At 48.6% G+C, this 20003-nt stretch overlaps 1 protein-coding gene across 5 annotated transcripts in view; it reads left to right on the top strand.

Annotated features, from left to right (window-relative positions):
- The window catches only part of LOC144823695 (TGF-beta receptor type-2-like), a 420165-nt gene that overhangs the window by 229465 nt on the left and 170697 nt on the right, over positions 1-20003 (top strand). Inside the window, exon 1 of one of the 5 annotated variants that reach the window (XM_078682430.1) lies at positions 468-1733. The exons of 2 other annotated variants lie outside the window; for them this stretch is intronic. In XM_078682430.1, the coding sequence (XP_078538556.1) occupies positions 1508-1733 (226 nt within the window). In that variant the 5' untranslated portion in view covers positions 468-1507. Of the gene's footprint in view, positions 1-467; positions 1909-20003 lie in introns of those variants that run through there. 2 more of the 5 variants (XM_078682431.1, XM_078682434.1) reach the window with 2 other exon arrangements.

The following is a 20003-nucleotide window of genomic DNA, read 5'->3' as shown; positions in this document are numbered from 1 at the left end:
TTTATTTTTTTGAAGTTTGTATTTTTGATGTTTAGCATGCGCCCTGGCAACATCTGGAAGCTGTTTATTGCGGCGTATTGTTTCTTTCTGCCCCTGCAGCTTTATTAAATCATCCGAGTATTAATACTGAAAAGTGTTCGTCTGGGTTTAATTAGGACATGGATGAGTGATGTGGCAGCTTGCTTGTGCCTCTTAGCCGCGGGGTTCAGGACACAAAGTCCTGGAGGAACTTTTCTGAGGTTTAATTTTTCCATATATTTTCTTTCTGATTGGGAATAAGTGGAGCTCCTGTCACAAACGTTTCTTCAAAGCCGACACTGGAGAGAAAAAATTCGGCACAGCTGCAGCACACAGTTCCCTGCACAGCGGGGATGCGTTGCACGCGCAGTATCTGGCCACGGAATAAACGGCGTCAAGGGAGACGTTCACTTCCTGGTAGCGTCAGGTCAAAGTTGAATGATGTACGGTTTGAGGCCCAATGGAGAAAAGAAAGGGGAACGGAAGTGCTGTAACCGGAGGAACAGATTGCATTATCTTCATTTTCGACAATGAATACTGCTTAAGGTTCCCAGCAACTGTTCTTAATGTACATAACACTACTGAGTGCAACCTCGTCAAGGTCAGGTCAGGGAAGGTTGAATGGCCCAGTGGTTAGAAAAGCTGGTTGACAGAATGATAAAGATGAGACCGTCTAGTTCTTGCTGTTTTTTCAAAGGGATTTGCGTACTATTACGTCTGTCCAGTCTTTAACTCCAGTTTGACTTTCCTAGTGATGTAACACAGTAAACGGTTAATCAGGAAACTTTTCCTACTGTTTCATGATTTCAGTTAAAGAGGCTGGCGTGAAATCCTCTCATTTTAAAACATCTGGAGGGATCTGTCATCTTCTAACGTGGCAAAGAAAGCATTGCATGATTAAGAACACATCGTGCCAGGCAAGAACTTTTTACAATGCAAAGAATGATTCTGCCGAATGCAAAAACCTTCACTGTTCCATACAAATACATCCTCCCTCCACCCTCCCTTCAATGAGAGTAGGAAATGGTGTTTGTGGTGATCTACAGTAGACAGACGGTGCATCTGATATCAAAGTAGAATGATGATCAAAAGAGGATTGCAACAACATTGATTAAATAAGTCTGTTGTGGAAAGAAATCAATATTTCCAGTGGAATCACCATTGTTTGCCGAGCTGCACTGAACCCCTGGTGTTTCTTGAAAAGGGAAGATTTAAACTGGACTCATGAGTGCAAAATTCAACAATGACAAAAGTTTGCCACAGAATCTTGTAGAAAAACCTATGAAGATGTGTTTCTGAAGGGGCGCGGGGAGTAGGGACTATTGATATTAGGGAACCAAAACTACATTTGATTGAGGGAAGTGGTCCTTTGATCCTGACGAGGGACAGAGACATCCATCATGAATATCTTATAAGAGCGGCTCACTGACTGTAACCAGGGGCAAGCATATCCCTTTGGACCACTGTGCAGCATTTGGCGTGGTCACCCATGGTATACTCCTCCTCCAACTTCCAATCTACTTTTTCTTCATTGGTATGGTCCTCAAATGGTTCAGCTTTTCCTCTTCAACATGCTTCAGTTTGCAAATTTGACCTAATACACATTCTCCTCCGTAAACATTACCAATGGTGGCCAATGACAGGCAGCACTATCTCCAACTATCTTCATTCCTCCATGATCCCTGAGGAAAATATTTTTGCCAGATTTAAGAAAAGTAAGAAACACTGATTTTACCAATGCCCACCGATGCACTGAAGACGGTGTGAACATTTTCCAAATGTGAAAATAGCTGTGTGTTCTCTTAATATCGAAGTCGGAATATCGATGGTACTAAATATCGAAGACAGAATATCAAGAGTAATATTATATAGAGGTAAATAAATTCGTTGGTAAGTATAACATTTTTCAAATCTATACAATAATATTGACGTTTTAGATTTATAAAACTTAAATTTTGTTGTATAATAATACCATTTTAGGTGTGTTAAGTGTTTTAATGTATTGGTTATATGTTAATTTTATATTGGTTGCTTAGATATAAAAACATTTTTTGTAATGTTATATTTTTTAAATCTTATTATTTTAAAATGTAATGATGCAAATATGTTATTTATAGTTCAGGTTTTTTTTTTTTTAGAGTTTGGGTGGGTATTACATGTTTAATTGTAGTTACATTTTTCATTATAGTTTTTTTTCAAATTATTTTATGTTTCCATTATTTTATATGTTGTTTATTTTATTTTTTTCTTCTAGTTTAGGTTTAAGAGTTTTTTTTCTAGTGTACTAAAGGGTATTAATACAAATTTAAAAAAGTACGGTTCTAATTTAAAAAAATAAAATATGTTTTAAGAAATAGTTTAATAGGGGTTGATTGAGTTTAATAGGGGTTGATTGATGGCATTCTGTTCCAGATTACACTTATATAGCGCATGGCTACCCCTAGGCGTCCCAGCTCTGTCAGTGCGGGAAAACCAAATAGAAGAGGGTTAGAGCGATTTGGTCTGGAAGACACAAGTCTTTAGAGGTTTGCTGAATGGAAGTTCCATTTTGGCTGATCTGAGAGTGAGCGGGAGGCCATTCCATAATTTAGCTGTGTTATTGGCGAAGGAGCTCCCTCCAGCTCTTACCAATCTAAATCTAGGAAGTATGGCTAGATGGGCCATTGAAGAATTCAAGGGTCTCCCAGTGAAGTAGGGGACTACTAAAGAACGGGAGATCATAGGCCATTAACCAAGGAGTGCTCTGCGGGCGATTCAGGGTGATTTAAACTTGATCCTCTCCACCAATGGTAGCCTGTGGAGAGAAGCCAAAGCTAGTCGGGTGGATTGATGTCGAGGTAGGTAACACAGAATCTGGGCAGTAGAGTTCTGTTTCACCTGCAGTTTTCTTATTGTGGTCTTTTGAGCACCTAGGCATAGAGAATTCCTGTAGTCCAGGCAGGAAAAGTTAATAGCCTGGACCAGCAGCCTCTTTGCGGTGGGGGTAAGGAGGGGGGGAATTTCCCGAAGCATCCTCAGTAGGCCAAAACAAATGGGTGAGAGCTTTACTGCTTGGGTGTTAAAGTTCAGAGAATTGTCCTGCTGCATTACAAGGCTTTTTATTGCAGTTTTTGGAGTAGGGAAGGGGCCTAAACAGCTTGGCCAGTTCAGATTACATGAAGGTGCGGGGTTATTACCTATCATCATAACCTCCATTTTTCCTCCATTTAACCTAAGGCAGGAGTTGTTCAACCTGCAACTTTCTCTAGGCAGGGGCCTAGTGCAAAGGAAGGGAAGTTGTGGCTATCAGTGAGAGAAAAAACTATTGAGTGTCATCAGTGTATGACACTATAGAAATCCCAAAAGGATGGACAATCTCAGCAAGTGGCGTTGTTTTAATATCTAATTTTTAGGGCACTGGGGTTAATGATTAGGGCATTGCACTGGGTACTGATTAGTTTTAGGGTGTAGGGATGGGTGTTGTCTCAGGATAGTGATTCATTTATAGGGTGCAAAGATGGGTGCTAGACTGGGTTACCGGTTAGTTTTTAGGGTGCAGAAAAGTTATTGTACTGGGTTACTGAGTAGTTTTTAGGGTGCAGGGAGGGGTGCTGTAGCATGTTAGTGATTAGATTTTGGGGCAAATGGATTGGTGTTGCAGCAGACTTGTGATTAGTTATTAGTGAGTTGATGTGGGTATTGCACCTACAATTTAGAACACCAAAAGGTCTGACATGCCCTACAACAACTTTGGCATATTATTAGGGAAGACCCAGTTATAGGTCAGATGGTAACCAGTCGACCCTCAGATTAAATATAGAAAGTCCAAATCAGTGAAGGACCACCTAGTCAAAAGTACTTTTGAAGCTAAAATAGAAAAGAAAACATTGCTTACACCTAGAGAGGGTATCAGCAAATGCTCAAAGTGTAAAGCATGCAAGCATGGGAAGAACATGTCTTACATCAAAACCCCATTTAACAAATCCATTAAAATCAGAGGCAAACTAACATGCAAGAGTAATTATGTAGTCTATGTACTTAAATGCTCATGTCCAAAATTGTACATAGACAGCACCACTATACCGGTACATAAACGCATACTCCAACACATCAGAGCACTCAATAACAATGACCGCAGTTATCCAGTCGCTAGTCATTTTGAGAAATTCCAACCAAGTGACTAAACTAACATTCTGCTGAGATATGGCTGTCTAGGTCAAATCTCAAGGAACAAAAGATGGGAAGATAGAGAGAAAGAACTCCGTAAGTTGGAAACATACTACATTTTGGAGCTAGTTAGCAAGGAACCATATGGCCTTAACACGGACAAGGAGATGCACACATGCCTATATTAGATGCCTACAATCCTGTTAGCACTTTTTTCTTACACCGTATATACACACTTCTGAATTTAAGAATTTTTAGAATGTAGAAATGTTATGTTAGTTTGACATTATGAGTTTGCACTGTTTTTTTTTATTTTTTATAAAATATTTTATTGAAGAAAACAAAAATCAAATCAGAGTCATCATCCAGCAAATTTAGGCAGCAAAATACAGAGTCAGTAATCAATAAATCAAGTATACACAGAAAATCACTTCAAAGATCATTACATCGTCTGCATCCAGCTCTGTCCATTGCCATTTCCACCGAGGGGGAGACACAAATCTCACCTCTATATACATTCCAGTGACCCCATTTTTTATCCCACTTCTTGGGACAACCTCTGACTTTAAATATAGATTTTTCTGCCAGCATGCATCTGTCCATCTCCGCCACCCAACCCACCAGGAGAGGCCTCCGGGGGGCACCCCAGTGCATTGCCACTGCACGTTTCACCAACAGGAAACCTAGGGCCACCCATTGAAGCTCCATCTCAGTGAGGTCTGTAGCACCCCATATATTAAGAAGCACTTCCTTAGGGGAGAGAGGAATAGGCTTCCCCAACGCATCAGACATTTTACGAACCGCCCTGTCCCAGAACCATTGAATAATTGGACATTCCCAGAGAACGTGGTAAAAGGTGCCGGGGCGGCCACAGCCGCGGAGACACATCTCATCAGGGCGTCTTCCCAGTTTAGCTAGAAGGGGGGCTGACATGTATGTTCTATGCAGAATTTTCAATTGGATCAATCTGAAGCGGTGATTTATAGCCGTTTCCCTAGGGGACATTAGTGCCGATCTCCAGTCCTCCTCATCTAAGTCTCCCACGTCCTCCTGCCACCTGTCCTGCATGGTCTGGAAGGAGTCAGGCATATTATTGCATAGTTTACGATATGTGCACGATATTGCCTTCGTCTGGAGTGGCTCTGAAAGTAGCCTGTCCTCCAGGGGAGAGGCCTCTGGAAGGGAGGAGAGGTCTAGTACAGTGGTCGTGACAGCGTGTGCAATCTGGAGGTATCTGAATGCCTCGGATTGGGCCAGGTCATATTTCTGTTGGAGTTCGGCAAAGGTCAACAATTTCCCTTTATGAATCAAATCGCCTAGAGTGGAAATGCCAATCATGTCCTGTCTGTCAAAGCCCCTAAAGTGATAAAGGGAACCCAGCATCTGGGATGCCCAAAGCGGGGTGGCCTGAGTGAATTTGTCAGACAAACCTAAGCTTTTAGTGGCTCGGTGCCAGATAGCCACAGTTTGTGTCATGGGTCCCACATACCGATTTCGGGGTAATTTGCCATATAAGGCGCCTAAGTAACCCTCCCGTCCCGTCTGACAGCGTTCTAGATGGAATGCTGGGTTGGAAGGTGACCCATGGATCCAGGAGTGGGTGGCTACGAGTTGGGAGGCCCAATAGTAGAGGTGAATGTTTGGCAGGGCAATACCCCCATCATACCATCCCTGAGTTAGTTTATTCAGGGCAATACGGGGCGCCTTACCATCCCATAGGAGGAGTCTCAGATCACCCTCCAACTCACGGATAAAGGAATCAGAAATTGGGTAGGGACAATTTTGGAGGACATACAAAAAACGTGGGAGTGCAGAATACTTGGGTATTATGGATAATATATTGGGTAATATGGAGAAGTGTGACTCACCGGTTAGAAGCGGCAGACCCTGAAGCAGAGGTCGGCCCGGGACCAGGGTTCAATTCCCGACGCGGCAGGGTCTTGGGTCAATGTCCACGGACTCGATAATTCTCGCTTAGGTGCCTACACTAACCATGGGTCCCACTCTGCAACTCTGGGCATTAGCTTGCTTAATCTCCACAATGGCCCCAGCAACGCAGGGGATGCCTGGCTTCACCTTGGGGTGCCCTCTCACAGGGAAAGCCAGGACGGGTTCCCCAGCGGTATACAGCGCCAGGACACCACGTAACGAGGTAACAGTGCGCTTTACAAGTATACATACATTACATTTTGAAGAGAGCTGCTCTGCCAGGGAGGGACAAGGGCAGCGTACGCCAGTGGGAGACGTCACTATGGAGCCTCTCGAGCGGACCCTTTAGATTATGTTCGTAAAAGAGTTTGGGGTCAGGAGTTACAAAAATGCCCAGGTACTTAAAACCGTCGTTGGCCACAGCAATGGTGAACCCCCTCGGGAGCACGGGCGGAGGGCCGTGGAGACTAAACAGGGCAGACTTGGACCAGTTAATTGAAAAACCAGAGTATTTCCCAAAATTTCCATGGACATGGAACAAACTGTTAATGGAGGATCTGGGAGAGGAGACATATACCAGAATGTCGTCCGCGTACAGGGACATTTTATCAATCGTGTCTTCATTCCATTTCAGTCCTTTAATTGAAGCATCCGTACGGATCCAATGAGCCAGAGGCTCCAATGTAAGCACAAATAAAAGGGGGGAGAGGGGACATCCCTGCCTGGTTCCCCTATGCAGTTGGAATTGTATGGATGTATGAGCGTTAACTCGCACCTGGCCTAACAAGTCGGTGTATAGCAATCGGACCCTCTGGATAAACACCGGGCCAAAGCCAAAACGTTTCAGGACCTCAAAAAGGTAGGACCATTCTATGGAATCGAACGCTAGGGTGGCATCTAGAGACAGAATCGCAGCATCTTCTTGTTTATAGGGTTGCCTGCCCATTACGTTATGGAGTCTACGGAGGTTTAAAGCCGTATTACGGCCCGGAAGGAATCCTGACTGATTGTCATGCACAAGGGCGGGGAGGACTGTGAGGATTCTGGTGGCTTGAAGTTTGGCCAGAATCTTAACCTCAGCGTTAATAAGAGAAATCGGCCTATAGGAGCCACAATCGGTGGGCGGCTTATTGGGCTTGTGGATGACTACTATGGAGGCTAGACGCTGGTCTGATGGCAGGCTGCCACGTTCAAGACTCTCCTCAAACATAGCTTTTAGGTGCGGGATCACTTCTTGGGCCATCCCCTTTAGGAATTCGATGGGGATACCGATAGGCCCCATAGCCTTGCCCGAGTTGATAGCAAAAAGGGCGCTCGTAAGTTCCTCAGTCGTGAGGGCTGCATCTAATGCTTCCCTGTCTAAATCGGAGATAGAAGGTAGTCTCATCTCCTCTAGAAGGAGGCGGGATTCGTCCCCAGAGTAGTAAGCTTTCGAGGAGTAGACCTCCTCTAGGTGGTCAACAAATGCCTCTGCTATGTCCTGGGGATCGGTGATACGCGAGGCATCCGGTCGAATCAGCAGTGGAACCCACCTAGATCCCTGTTCACGGCGTTCCAACCATGCGAGCATTTTACCCGCTCTGTCTCCTAACTCATAGACCCGGTGGCGAGTTTGCAACAGTTTCGCCTGAGCTTTTCTAAGGACAGCATTCTATATTCCATTTGTTTCAGTTGGAGACGGGCAGCGGACTCAACGGAAGGGGTAGTGTTGAGGTCAGATTCTAAGTTTACCAATTCTGACTCGGTTTGGAGCAACAATTCGGCCTGCTTGTGTTGATATCCGATTTCAAGAGCGATCACCCTCCCCTTAATGACAGCTTTATATGCTTCCCAGATTGTAACGGCCGATTGGACTGAGCCAAGGTTCTCGGCGAAATAGTATTCGGTGTGTTCGAGCAGGCTGTCCCTGATGTCTGGAACTTTCAGGAGCCAAGGGTTAATAACTATGGGGCCCCTAGTCACGTGTCCGTGGTAGGTGAGTTCAACAGTAAGGGGAGAGTGATCCGAGATACCCCGGGGGAGTCCCCTTGGGTTGCGAAAGAGGCCTATGTCTACAGTATGGCAGAGGATATAGTCTATACGAGACATACTGCTATGAGCGTTGGAATAGTGTGTAAAATACGGGACATCTGGATGTGATGCTCGCCAGAGGTCTTCCAAACCCATCGCCCGCGTAAAGTCCCGGAGGTCTGAGCTCTGCTTATGAGAGCCACGTTGGGGGTGTCTATCTATAGTGTCATCCATTGTCATGTTAAAGTCCCCACCTATGACCAATGTACCTTGGGGGAGGTGAACCAACAGTCGTTTTAGAGTCGTCAGAGCGTCTTTGCTCAGTGCTGGCGAGATGTAGGCTGAGACAATGTTAAGGTGTAGCCCCTTCCATGAGGTCTCAGCCACCGCAAAGCGTCCCAGAGGGTCGGCCCATGTTTTAGTACATGTAAGTGGAAGAGTTTTCCTGACAAGAATACCGGTACCCCGGGAGCCCGAGGTGAATCCCGCATGTATCAGTAGTTTGTATCCTCCTCTATGTAGTGCTCGACATGTGTTACCCATCAGGTGCGTCTCTTGGAGTAATACTATGTCTGGAGCGTGACGTTTAAGGTATTGCAACACCACCCCTCTTTTTATCTTACTACCACGACCATTGACGTTCCACATCATGAGGGTGAGTGTCCTAGTATGGGTGTGCGTCATGTTTTGTTGTATAGTGAAAGAAGTGGGGGACGGCTCTTAGCCAAAAAGTGTAACAGTCGGGAACCAGGGCCAAGGACAGCTATCTGTAAAGGATAGAAAGGCAATGGAGGCTGGACGGCTGTATTTACTATGCCCATACGCAAGGAGGACTCTGCATTAACAACAAACAACAAAAACAACAAGGAGGCCCAAGTAAAATGGATAGAAATCCGAACAGGGACCCTTAGAACCGCCTTCCCACCCAGCTCGACCCCCCTCCCAGACCCCCTGCCCGCAGACTTGAAACTATCCACTCCCCAACTAGGCAGAGTGCCTGTCGCCCTCCCGAAGTTTTATGGGGTGCGTGGAGAGCCAAGAGAGCCCTCGCTGTAGGAAAGAAGGATTGTCAAGCCTTGTGCATTTTTAGAACAGAGTAAACAAGAATAACATTCACATCTTTTAGGAAACAGTAAAACAAGCAGGATATTCCATAATATCTGGGCCAGCAAAAAGGATATGAGTAGATCGTAAGTGGGCATTAGCCAATGAACTCAGTTTGATCCGGAGTAGGAAATCACAGTCTCATCAGGCTAGCCCCAGGACTGTGGCTTGTATTGACCGCTGAGATGGAGCGAGCAGTCAAGAAGGACACACCAAGGGTGCGCCCAAAGAGGAGTCCAATTCGACTGAAATCAACACAGACCGTCATGACTGTTTCATAGCACCACAGTAAAACAAAACCTGAGCTGATCCCAGCATTGAGGCCAAAAATGTCCGAGGTAGGATCACTCTAAGTGAAGTGGCCGGTCATGAAGTATAGGGCGTTTCTTTTGGGCTGACTCATGGAGTGAGTCTAGTCACTCGAAAGCATCATTGGTCACCGGGTGCAGTTTCCGTGAATAAATCCTGGCTTTCTGGTAGTATTTCTGGGCCGGAGTGGTCTGCCAATCTTCTGCGACGATTTTGGGTGGTAGAGGGCTGACGCCACTCCTCAAGCCAGTCCCACACCTCAGCAGGGGATTCAAAGAACCAAGTCTTGCCGTCCGATTCAACGCACAGTTTAGCGGGGAACAGCATGGAATATTTGATGGATTGGGCTCGGAGTGCCTTCTTTACCTCAAGAAAACTGTGCCGACGAGCCTGGACCTTCATCGTGTAGTCCGGGAAGATTGTGACCTGGGCATTGTCTATTCGTAGCGGTGGTCCCGCACGTGCCGTCTGAAGGATAACATCCCGGTCGTGGAAGTTAAATACACGGGCAATGATAGGACGGGGGGGAGCGCCCGGCTTCGGCCTGCCTCCGGGGACCTTGTGCGCCCGTTCAATGGAGAAATAGTTGGAGAGCTGCTTCGGTTGGAGATGTTGCAGTATTAATTTCTCCACGAAGAGATCTGTAGCCGGCTCCACCAAACGCTTCGGAACTCCCAGGATGCGGAGGTTGTTGCGTCTCGCGCGTCCTTCATAGTCGTCGAGGAGCGCCCCCATTTGCAACTGTTGTTTTTGGAGTTGAGCCATTTGTTGCTGGAGGGTGGAGGTATCATCAATAAGCGCCGTGGTCTTGAGTTCTATGTCGTTCACTTTAGTGTCCATTTTACGAAGGTCTGCACGTAGGAGTGTCACTTCAATGTTCACGGAGTCGATACGGGTCTCCAACGAGGAATGGACCCCCGCGATAGCCTCCATCACGTCCTCCAGAGTGGGGGGTTTCGCTGCAGGAGGAGGGGTGGTCGCATTTTTAGACATGGAATCGGGGACAGCATCTTTAGATTCTCCTTTAGAGCCCCACAATAGTTTGTTGATCTGCCGCTGGTTGGAGGTTCTATTTCCTTTACTGGATGCCATCACGGAGTCCGTTTCGCGGGATATGTCCTAACGGCGGAAGGGCGAAGAGCGTGAAATCGAGATGGGGCCGTCGGCGGCTTCGGGATGCGGGTAGTTCCACCCAGCTGGGATAATACCTCCAAAAAGTCTAGGGACTCCGTGGGGCCGGGAGAGGTGAAGCAAAGCAACGGACTTCTTTAAGGGGGGATAGCAGGAGCTCCACTCACGGTTTATGGCGTGTGGGTCACACTTTGCAGCTCTCAGCACCACCGGGGGAGATTCGACCTGTCCGACCAGGAAGCGTGAGGGGGGGCCACTAGGGGCAAAGTCTCGTGTAGGCGACCAGGATCTGCAGAGGGGGCGGTCCAGCCGAAGCGTCGGTCGAAATGAAGGTAGGAAGGGCCCCTGATGGAGTCCAAGGCTAGGCCCAAAGCAGCAGTCAGTCGGCGCCGGGGTAGAGCGACCAGTCGGCACCCCCAATTCCAGAAGGGCAGGAAACCCCACTGTGAGAGCCTCCTTAGCACCAACAGACACCAGATGCTGGAGCGGGCGCAGATATTACACATCCAGGCTTCGTAAGAGGAGTGTTAAGCGCCGCCCTCCGCAGCCCTCACTTAGGTCCCAACTTCCCTCGGGTTAATGCTTGCAGAGTGGTCTCTGATAGCTTTTTTAATTTCCTCATGGCAGGAGCAGCATGTTCAGGCAGTGGGAGGCAGTGTAAGCAGGCGGCACACCAGGTCAATAGGCCGCAACCCCTCCAGGCAGGATCCGGTGTCCCGAGTAGCTGGTAGGCGGTCCCCGGCAGCAGGCCCAAAGCCGGGGACTCGCGTAGAAGTGGCCGTGGGCGTCAAGGAGGGCCCGGATTTGGTCAGTTTTGGAGCCTCTCGTGGGGCCAGCCGGGTAGAAAACAGGCCGGAATATCAGGCAATCGTCCCCCCTAGCCTCGGCTGGGACAAGCAGAGGAGTGGGTGCCCGCTAAACTGCTGTAGCGGCTCTGGTGTTCGCCGCAAATCTGTCCCCAGTCGCGGCCGCCATCTTGGGCCGAATGGGAGTCGGACTCCGGAGGCAAGTCCCGGTGATCGAGAGCCCGGAGGTCTGCGGAGACAGGATGAGGGAGCCCAAGTGGTCAGCAGAGCAACGGTCCATGATCAGAGCAAAAACAAGTACACAGGCACAGGATCTATGTAAAAACAGCAGCGAGGGCTGAGGAGCCTCTTTACAGCGCGGCCATTCCACTCGGCAGCAAGCCACGCCCCCCGAGTTTGCACTGTTTTGAATGTACATATTTATACATGTGGTTTTATAATTCACTTGCGGCAAATGTATCAGGTACTCTTCAGGGGTTTGACAGATTAAATCCTTCCTGGCCAGAAGCTCACGGGGGTGGTTTAACAGTGATTTTTAACATGACTGATGAGTTAACAGACTAACTTTTGGACTCCCCCACTTGGAAACTTTGATTGGATTTTCATGTATATTAGACTCAATAGGATAATTATAATATTCACTGATAGTTTTGCCTTCTAGACGATTAGTCTTATGATGAGGTTTCTCCTATATGCAGATGGAGTAAGCATAATTATTGTTAAAATGTATTGGAACATTAGAAATGTGATAACAGTGTAATAGTGACTTCTGGATTGCTTTGGATGCTGATATACTGCTAAGTACCCCAAATCATACTATATGCCTACACAGTGATCAAATTAATTAGTCAGCACACAGCAGATACTCTGTCCCAGGATTGGACTTGTTTCCGTAAATGGTCCCTGACATAAGACAATAAGAATACCGGGGTTGACCATATACAGTGTATATAATTAAGTGTGCCCCCGGAAGCTTGTTTAGGAGCATCCAGTATAAGTCAAAACAATGCCCTTTCAAGTATAGAGTGACACATACATTATGCAAAAAAAGAAGTAGAGAACTCTAGGTAGTTCTAAAGTTTAGGTGGAAAGCAGCTCCAGTATAGAGCACTCTCAACACCAGCAACACTCGAAATTTGCTCACCTCAAATGTCTGCTTTCTACCTAAACTTGAGAACTACCCAGTGTTCTCTGTTTCTTTTTTTGAAGGGTATTGTTTTGACTTACACTGGATGCTCCCTTGTGTCTGGACAAAGCTATACCTCTCTGAAGAGCTCTAATGAGGGCGAAACACGTGTCAGGGGTTGCTTTTATTCATTTGAGGTTGGCTTGGATGGTATTCTACCAATCCAAAGCTGTAATACTGTGCGTGAAGTGATAAAAGGCTTTGTTCATTTTACAGATCGGCAAGGATAGCAGTGCGCTAATCCTATGCTTAAAGACTTTGTCCCTTTCTACCTCGGCGTGGATGGCACTTTGCTAATCCTATGCTTAAAGACTTTGATAGAAAAGCAGACATTTGAGGTGAGCACATTAAGAGTGTTGCAAGTGTTGAGAATGCTCTATACTGGAGCTGCTTTCCACCTAAACTTGAGAACTACCCAGAGTTCTCTGCTCCTTTTTTTGCATAATGTATGCGTCACTCTATGCCTGAAAGGGTATTGTTTAGACTTATACTGGGTGCTCCCTTGTGTCTGGACAAAGCTATACCTCTGAAGAGCTCTAATGAGAGCGAAACACGTGTCAGGGGTTACTTTTTTTCATTTCAGATTGGCTTGGATGGTATTTTACCAATCCAGAGTTGTAATACTGAGCCTGGAGTGGTAAAAGGCTTTGGTCATTTTACTGCTTGGCATGGATAGCACTGCGCTAATCCTATGATCAAAATCTTTGCTGTAGAAATGGCAAAAGACTTTGTCCCTTTCTATCTCAGCTTGGATGGCACTGTGCTAATCATAGAAAAGCATTAAACAACAAAGAAATGCCACCACCCTCGTATCTTAATGATAAAGAATCTATCTAATAAAGACCAAGTGCAACCTCATGAAACTTGGTACGGTATTTTTATTTATACCAGTTGTGACATTCTTCAGTGAGAAGTGGATGGCGAAGGCAGCAAGTGAAGGTGGTCTGCGTACTTTTCAAGTGCGCAACGAGTAGACTGAGACTCCGTGAGCGTTCCGGAAAGAACACCGGCATTGATCAAGCAGTACAGGTTATTCTACACAAAAGCGGCGTGCCAATAATAGAGGGAAACACCCTTTCCAGAACTTGAACAAGCTGTTTCAAGGCTGGCCGTGTGACCACAATCCCCTCCCTTCACAAGGCATCAGACGCTGTGCAGTGAGGTAAATAAGGCACAGAAATATTTGTTACACTGTCCTTAGGAGCTGAAGAAAAGTTTGTGACACAATTCACGCTTTGTTCACTTTAGAAACAAAAGCTTGAAGCCACGTCTTAAAGAGCCATAGATGAAAAGATGCCCTGCCTGTAAAACACAGACGAATAACAAAGCCCTGATGAGGGTTCGAAAATTCGATACTCGAACATGAAACGCGTCGGCACACTCCCAAGAGCAAGTTATATCATTGAATGATCAATTTTGAAGACGTTGTACTTTTGTCCTTGCTCTTGTTTTCACATCGCTTTGTTTGTTCAATTTATGAATTCATTTTCAAAACAATGATGAAGATGTATATTGTATATATAATGTCTTGTGTTCTTGTGATATTGTCTTGATTCAGCGTGTTGTTGTCAGAATTGTAAATATTGTATAATTGTCCAAAGGTGTATATGTCCCCCCTTTTTTTGCTATAAAGAAATTTTTTTTTCAAAAAACAATTCAAAAACAAGAACAACTGGTATAAATAAAAATACCGTACCAAGTTTCATGAGGTTGCACTTGGTCTTTATTAGATAGATTCTTTATCATTAAGATACGAGGGTGGTGGCATTTCTTTGTTGTTTAATAGTTTATATGGTCCAGCTCCCCCCTCAGTCCCACTAAGGACCTAACTCCCTCGGTTCCACAATCATAGAAAAGCAGACATTTGAGGTGAGCAAATTTAGAGTGTCGCTGGTGTTGAGAGTGCTCTATACTGGAGCTGCTTTCCACCTAAACTTGAGAACTACCCAGAGGTCTCTGTATATATATATATATATATATATATTCCGTTTCTTCAAGATTACTTATTTATTCTTAATTTTGCATGTTTATCGGTTCACTCGGCAAGACAAACCAAAAGCCGACGTGTTTTGCAGCAGCCGCTGCTTGATCACGGTAACTTACAAACACACAGTTGCTATTGGTTTACATCAGTTTGAAAAGGTATTGCATCATTTCCTGCATCATTTTGGTCACAACAAACCCATAGGTTTTATGGGACATGTAGTTTATATAATTAAATCAATCTGAAAAAAAGGCGATGCAAGTTTACAAAAACAACCCAGGTATTCTATCAGTCAAAGTTTTTCCTTTTTTGTGTATATATGTAAAGCATGCAGTATAGTTTGCCCCATTTGTTGTTAATATGATTTCAGATAATCCAACATCGGTCCGCTGTTTTTTTTGGTGCACATCTTATTTAAGCATTTTGAACATTTTTTTTTTTTTGATCAAATATATTTTTATTGAGTTCCACAAAGCAAAAACACGTATACAATGACCAGAACAGACAGGGAGCACCGTCGCTGCGACCATCCCCTACGATGCATGGTACCCATCTTTGCATTCAATAAGTGAGGCAGGGCCATGTGTCCATGTATGCTTGCACAGTGGGAGGCCTGCCCCTCGCCGTCCGCGAGAACTCTTTTCTACCAACCCCCCCCCCAAACCCGCCCCCTCAACTATCCCCAACTGTGCCCTACCCCTCCCCTCCATCAAACCCCTCCCCTTCCATCCCCCCTCCCTCGCCCGGTGTGTTCCTCGTAGCGCTTAATGGTGACTATTCGGGGTCAGGCTAGACCTTATGTTCCACTCTGGCTCTTACGTCTCGAAACCCTTCCGCCAGTTTCAGGACCCTGAGATATTTCGGGCACGTAAGCTCCGTAAATTCTTGGGAAAGCAAAGAGATGAGTGGCTGCCATGTTTCTCTGAAGGTCTCGGAGGACTGCGTGAGCGCGGCCTGTATCCTCTCCATCCCCATGATATACCATAACCTATGTAACCACCCTGTGTGTGTGGGCTTTCTCTTGGTCCCCCATAGCGACAAGATGTGCTGGGAGGCTGCCCCCATCGCCAATCCCATCTGTTTTCCCCGCATGGACTTGAGTGGGAAAGTGAGGCTGTTTGGGAGTCCGAGGATAGCGTAGGCTGGGAAACGTGGAATGTCGGTGTCAAAGTGTGTGTCTATGTCCTTAAGTACCGCCTCCCAGTATTCCCTTACCTCCGTGCAGTCCCATAGAATGTGTAGCATGGTCCCCGTCTGCCCGCACCCCCTCCAGCATTTGGGGTCCTTACTCGGGTTTCCCTGGTGTAGGCGTTCTGGGGTCAGGTGCCAGTAACAGGCGATCTTTACCGCCGCCTCTTTGCTAGCCGTGTTTCTGGCCGTGTGGTGAGCCCGGTAGTAGATGTCTGTCCATTCTTTAGCAGAAAGGGTGCGCCCCAGTTCTCTCTCCCAGCGCCTCTGCCCGGCCGACTTCTCCGTAGGAGGAGGGGGAGATAGCATCGAATATAAGTCAGTGATGGACCCTGTATCTGAGGTCTTGGTCATGATCCATCGCTCGTAGGGTGTAAGAGTGCGGCTCGTCAATGGCGCCACATCGGCGTGCGTCAGCCAATGCCTTAGCTGGAAATACTGGTAGCGAAGCGGCTTATCCAGTGAATAGTCTGCCGTCACTATGTCCCAGGTCAAAAAGCCCTCCGTGTCAAACAAGTGGCCGGCGGAGCGGCATTCGGACTGCCTCCACTGATGGAACGCGCCCGGGGGCTGGCCTGGTGGGAACGCTGGGTTGTCCAGCAGTGGCGTCATGGGGGAGGGAAAGGTTGTCAGGCCCCTCGAGACCGCTGTTGCATCCCACACTTGCATTAGGGTCCTGGTGATTGGGGATTTCTTGAGGTATGGCGGCCTGTCTGGGCGTGCGAGGAAGGGAACTTTCCAGAGGGGCAGGCCCGCCATGGCCCTGTCCTGGAACAACCAGTGCTTCTCCGAAGTTGGCCGGGACCACTCCAGGAGGAATCTAAGCTGAGACGCCTGGAAGTAGCGCCTCAGGTCTGGGACCCCCAAGCCCCCCTCCGCCGTCGGTCTCGTGACCAAGTCGCGCCGCAGCCTAGACCTTTTGTTCGCCCAAACATAGTGGTTCAGGATGTCCTGTAGCTTTTTCAGCATCCCCAGTGGGGGAGTGACTGGGATAGTCTGAAATATGTAGAGGATCTTGGGTAGAAGGGACATTTTTATGGCTGCCACACGGCCCAGCCACGAGAGCGGCTGTCGTTTCCATCTCGCTATGTCCCCTTGGACTCGTGACAGTAGTTTAGTGTAGTTAAGGTCCACTGTTTGGGTAGTCGCTGGCGTCAAGTCTATCCCCAGATATTGTATGGTGGTGCTGACCTCGAGCCCCCCTACCTGCAGCGATGCTCTATTGGCCGGCCGGGTGTTGCTACCTAGCGGCAGGACGACGGATTTTTGGATGTTCATTTTAAAGCCAGACACCCCCCCAAACGCGGTCATTTCCGACAGGAGGGCCGGCAAGGAGACCCTCGGGTTCTCCACTGCTACCAGAATGTCGTCAGCATAGAGGCTTATGGTTTGCTCCATGCCCCCGAACTTGATTCCGGCAATGGCATCGTTGTCCCGGACGCGCTGGGCGAACGGCTCAATATAGAGAGCGAACAGGAGCGGCGAGAGGGGGCAGCCTTGTCTCGTGCCTCTCTGGATGTCGAACGGTTTGGAGCTAACCCCATTGACTTTGACGGTTGCTTTAGGGGACGTGTAACATCCTGCCACCCAAGAGCGGAAGCGAGGGCCCACGCCGAACTTAAGCAACGTTTGTTCCAGGAATCTCCAGTCGACTCTGTCGAACGCCTTCTCGGCATCCACCGAGAGCAGAGCCGCATCCGAGGCGTTGAAATGAGCTTTGTCTATGACATGCATAATGCGCTTAGTGTTGTCCGCGCATTGCCGGGAGGGGACGAAGCCCGCCTGATCAGGTTCGATGATGCCTGGTAGGCATGGACCCAGGCGGGAGGCCAAGATGCCCGTGAAGAGCTTAAGGTCAATGTTGAGAAGCGAGATCGGCCTATATGCTGCGCATCTTGAGGGGTCTTTGCCCGGCTTTGGAAGGACTATGACTTCCGCCTCTAACATCTCCTTTGGGATCGAACCCTGGCCCCCGAACGAGTTGAACAGCTTCGTGAGGACCGGTGCCAGGAGGGGGCAAAAGGTCTTATAGAAGCCTGCGGAAAAGCCGTCCGGGCCCGGAGCCTTTAGGGGCTTGAGGCGGGCGATGGCTGCTATGACTTCCTCCAAACGGAAAGGGGCGTCCAGCGCCGAGGAGTTCGTTTCATTAAGAGCGGTGACCTCCATAGTGTCCAGGTAGGACTTTCCCGCCTCCTCCCCGACGGTCCGGTCGGCGGCATACAGCTGCGCATAAAAGGCACGGAATGTCTCCGCTATGCGGGCATCCTCCCGGGCCTCTACGCCATAGTCTCTGCGGATCACTGTGATCTGGGAGCGGACGGTTTTGGCCTTAAGTTTGCTAGCAAGCAAGCGGCCCGTCTTGTCTCCCCCCACGTAGTAAGTGTGGCGGAGGCGGAGCGCCGCGTATTCTGCCCTGTCCAGATCTAAACTCGCCAGTTGTGCCCTGGCCGCCTTCAGCTTGCGCCAAATTCGGGGAGCACCCGTCCGGCAGTGAACCCGCTCCAGCTCTAGCACCTGCGTCTCTAAATCCCGCCTCCGTTCCTTCCGCTCCTTATTGTCCGCCGCCGCGATTGCCATGATTTCGCCCCTTATGACCGTTTTAAGCGCTCCCCACAATGTCGCCTGAGACACCTCCCCTGTGTCGTTGTGAGCCAGGTAGTCGGAAATGCTTTGGGACAGTTGTTCCGCCACTCCCTTGCGGGAGAGTAGACTTTCCCTGAGTCGCCATCTGCCTCTGTGTGGGTGAGTGCGCGGAACCACCAGGTGGAGGATCACTGCATCGTGGTCCGAAAGTGCCGCCGGGGTGGTGTCAATGTCATGAACCATGGGTAACATGTCTCGGGAGCCCAGGAAGTGATCTATTCTAGCGTAGGTGTGGTGTGCGTGTGAGTAAAAGGTGTAACCCGGGGCCGTGGGATGTCTATCCCGCCATAGGTCAATCAGTCCCCTTTCCCCCAGCCACTGCTTCCCGGCCACCGACAGTGCTCCGGTGTCCCCAAACCTCTTCCCGGACCTATCCACCACGTTGTCCATGACCAGGTTCAAGTCCCCCCCCACCACCACCTGCCTCAAATCGCCAGCCAGCGTCTCAGACAGCGCTCCCCTCAAGAAGGCTTCCTGTTTCGTGTTGGGTGCATAGAGAGATCCTAACGTGAAGGAAGAAGTGCCTACATGAATCGTGTGTGCTAGGAGCCTACCCCTGATCTCCGCCACCTTGCTCCCAACCCACCCTCTAAAGCGTCTGGCCACCAGGATGGCCACGCCAGCTTTTTTCTCACTGGTCGCAGAGTAGAATTGGTGGGGGAAGGCCCTTGCTTTCATGCGATGCCAATCCTTCGCTAGCAGGTGTGTTTCTTGCAGCAGACAGATTTCGGCCTCAGAGCGCTCCAGGAAGGAGAGGACTGCCCTTCTTTTGATGGGGTTATTGAGTCCCTTAACATTAAGGGAAAGTATACGAATGGTATCAACCGCCATGGGTATTCGAGCCTCTCACCTGCTTCGACCTGAGCCCCCCGCTGGCCCTACCCCGAGTTCCTGTCGCTAATCCAGGCTGAACACACTGAGCCCCCCCCTCGTGCCCACCCCAGCCCCAACTCCCCCCCCAACCATCCCTTCCGCCCCCCCCCAACTGGAGAACATAGTCCCAGGCCAATCATTAGACAGTCTAGGCCTGTAGTGAATGAGTCAATGAATGGGTGTGTGGCAGTGGCGGCACTCGGCCCCCCAGCCCCCCCCAACCAGGAGTCAAAACTTAGCTGATGACGACCGTCGCTGGAGTCGACTCAGGAAGCGGAGCCGGTGTCTTTAGATACTTCGTGGATCGCTGCGGCCTTCTCCTGGGCCACCGTGTCTGGGTCAGGCTTGAGATTCTTCTACCGTAGCTTGTTCCGGCGCACTTTCTGCCATCCGTCCCCCGACGTCCCGGGGGAGCCCGACGTGGCTCCGGGGGGCCGCCGTTCATTCGTGCCGTCTTGGGGTGGTTCCTCGTAGGGGATGTCCAGTACTGCACAAGTGTCTCGCAGGGTACACAATTGGTGGAGGGTGCCATTCCACTTAAAGACAAGGCGGAAAGGGTGCCCCCAGGAGTAGGGGACCCCCTCCTTACGCAGGAAGGCGGTGGCAACCCTGAACGCCCTCCGCTTCTGTAGGGTGGACGCAGCTAAGTCCTGAAAGAGGTCCACATTGTGGTCTC

This window comes from Lissotriton helveticus, chromosome 3_1 (assembly GCF_964261635.1).
Source record: "Lissotriton helveticus chromosome 3_1, aLisHel1.1, whole genome shotgun sequence".
NCBI lineage: Eukaryota > Metazoa > Chordata > Amphibia > Caudata > Salamandridae > Lissotriton > Lissotriton helveticus.
The sequence above is the reverse complement of the archived record's forward strand: the minus strand, read 5'-3'. Positions and strand labels throughout refer to the sequence as shown.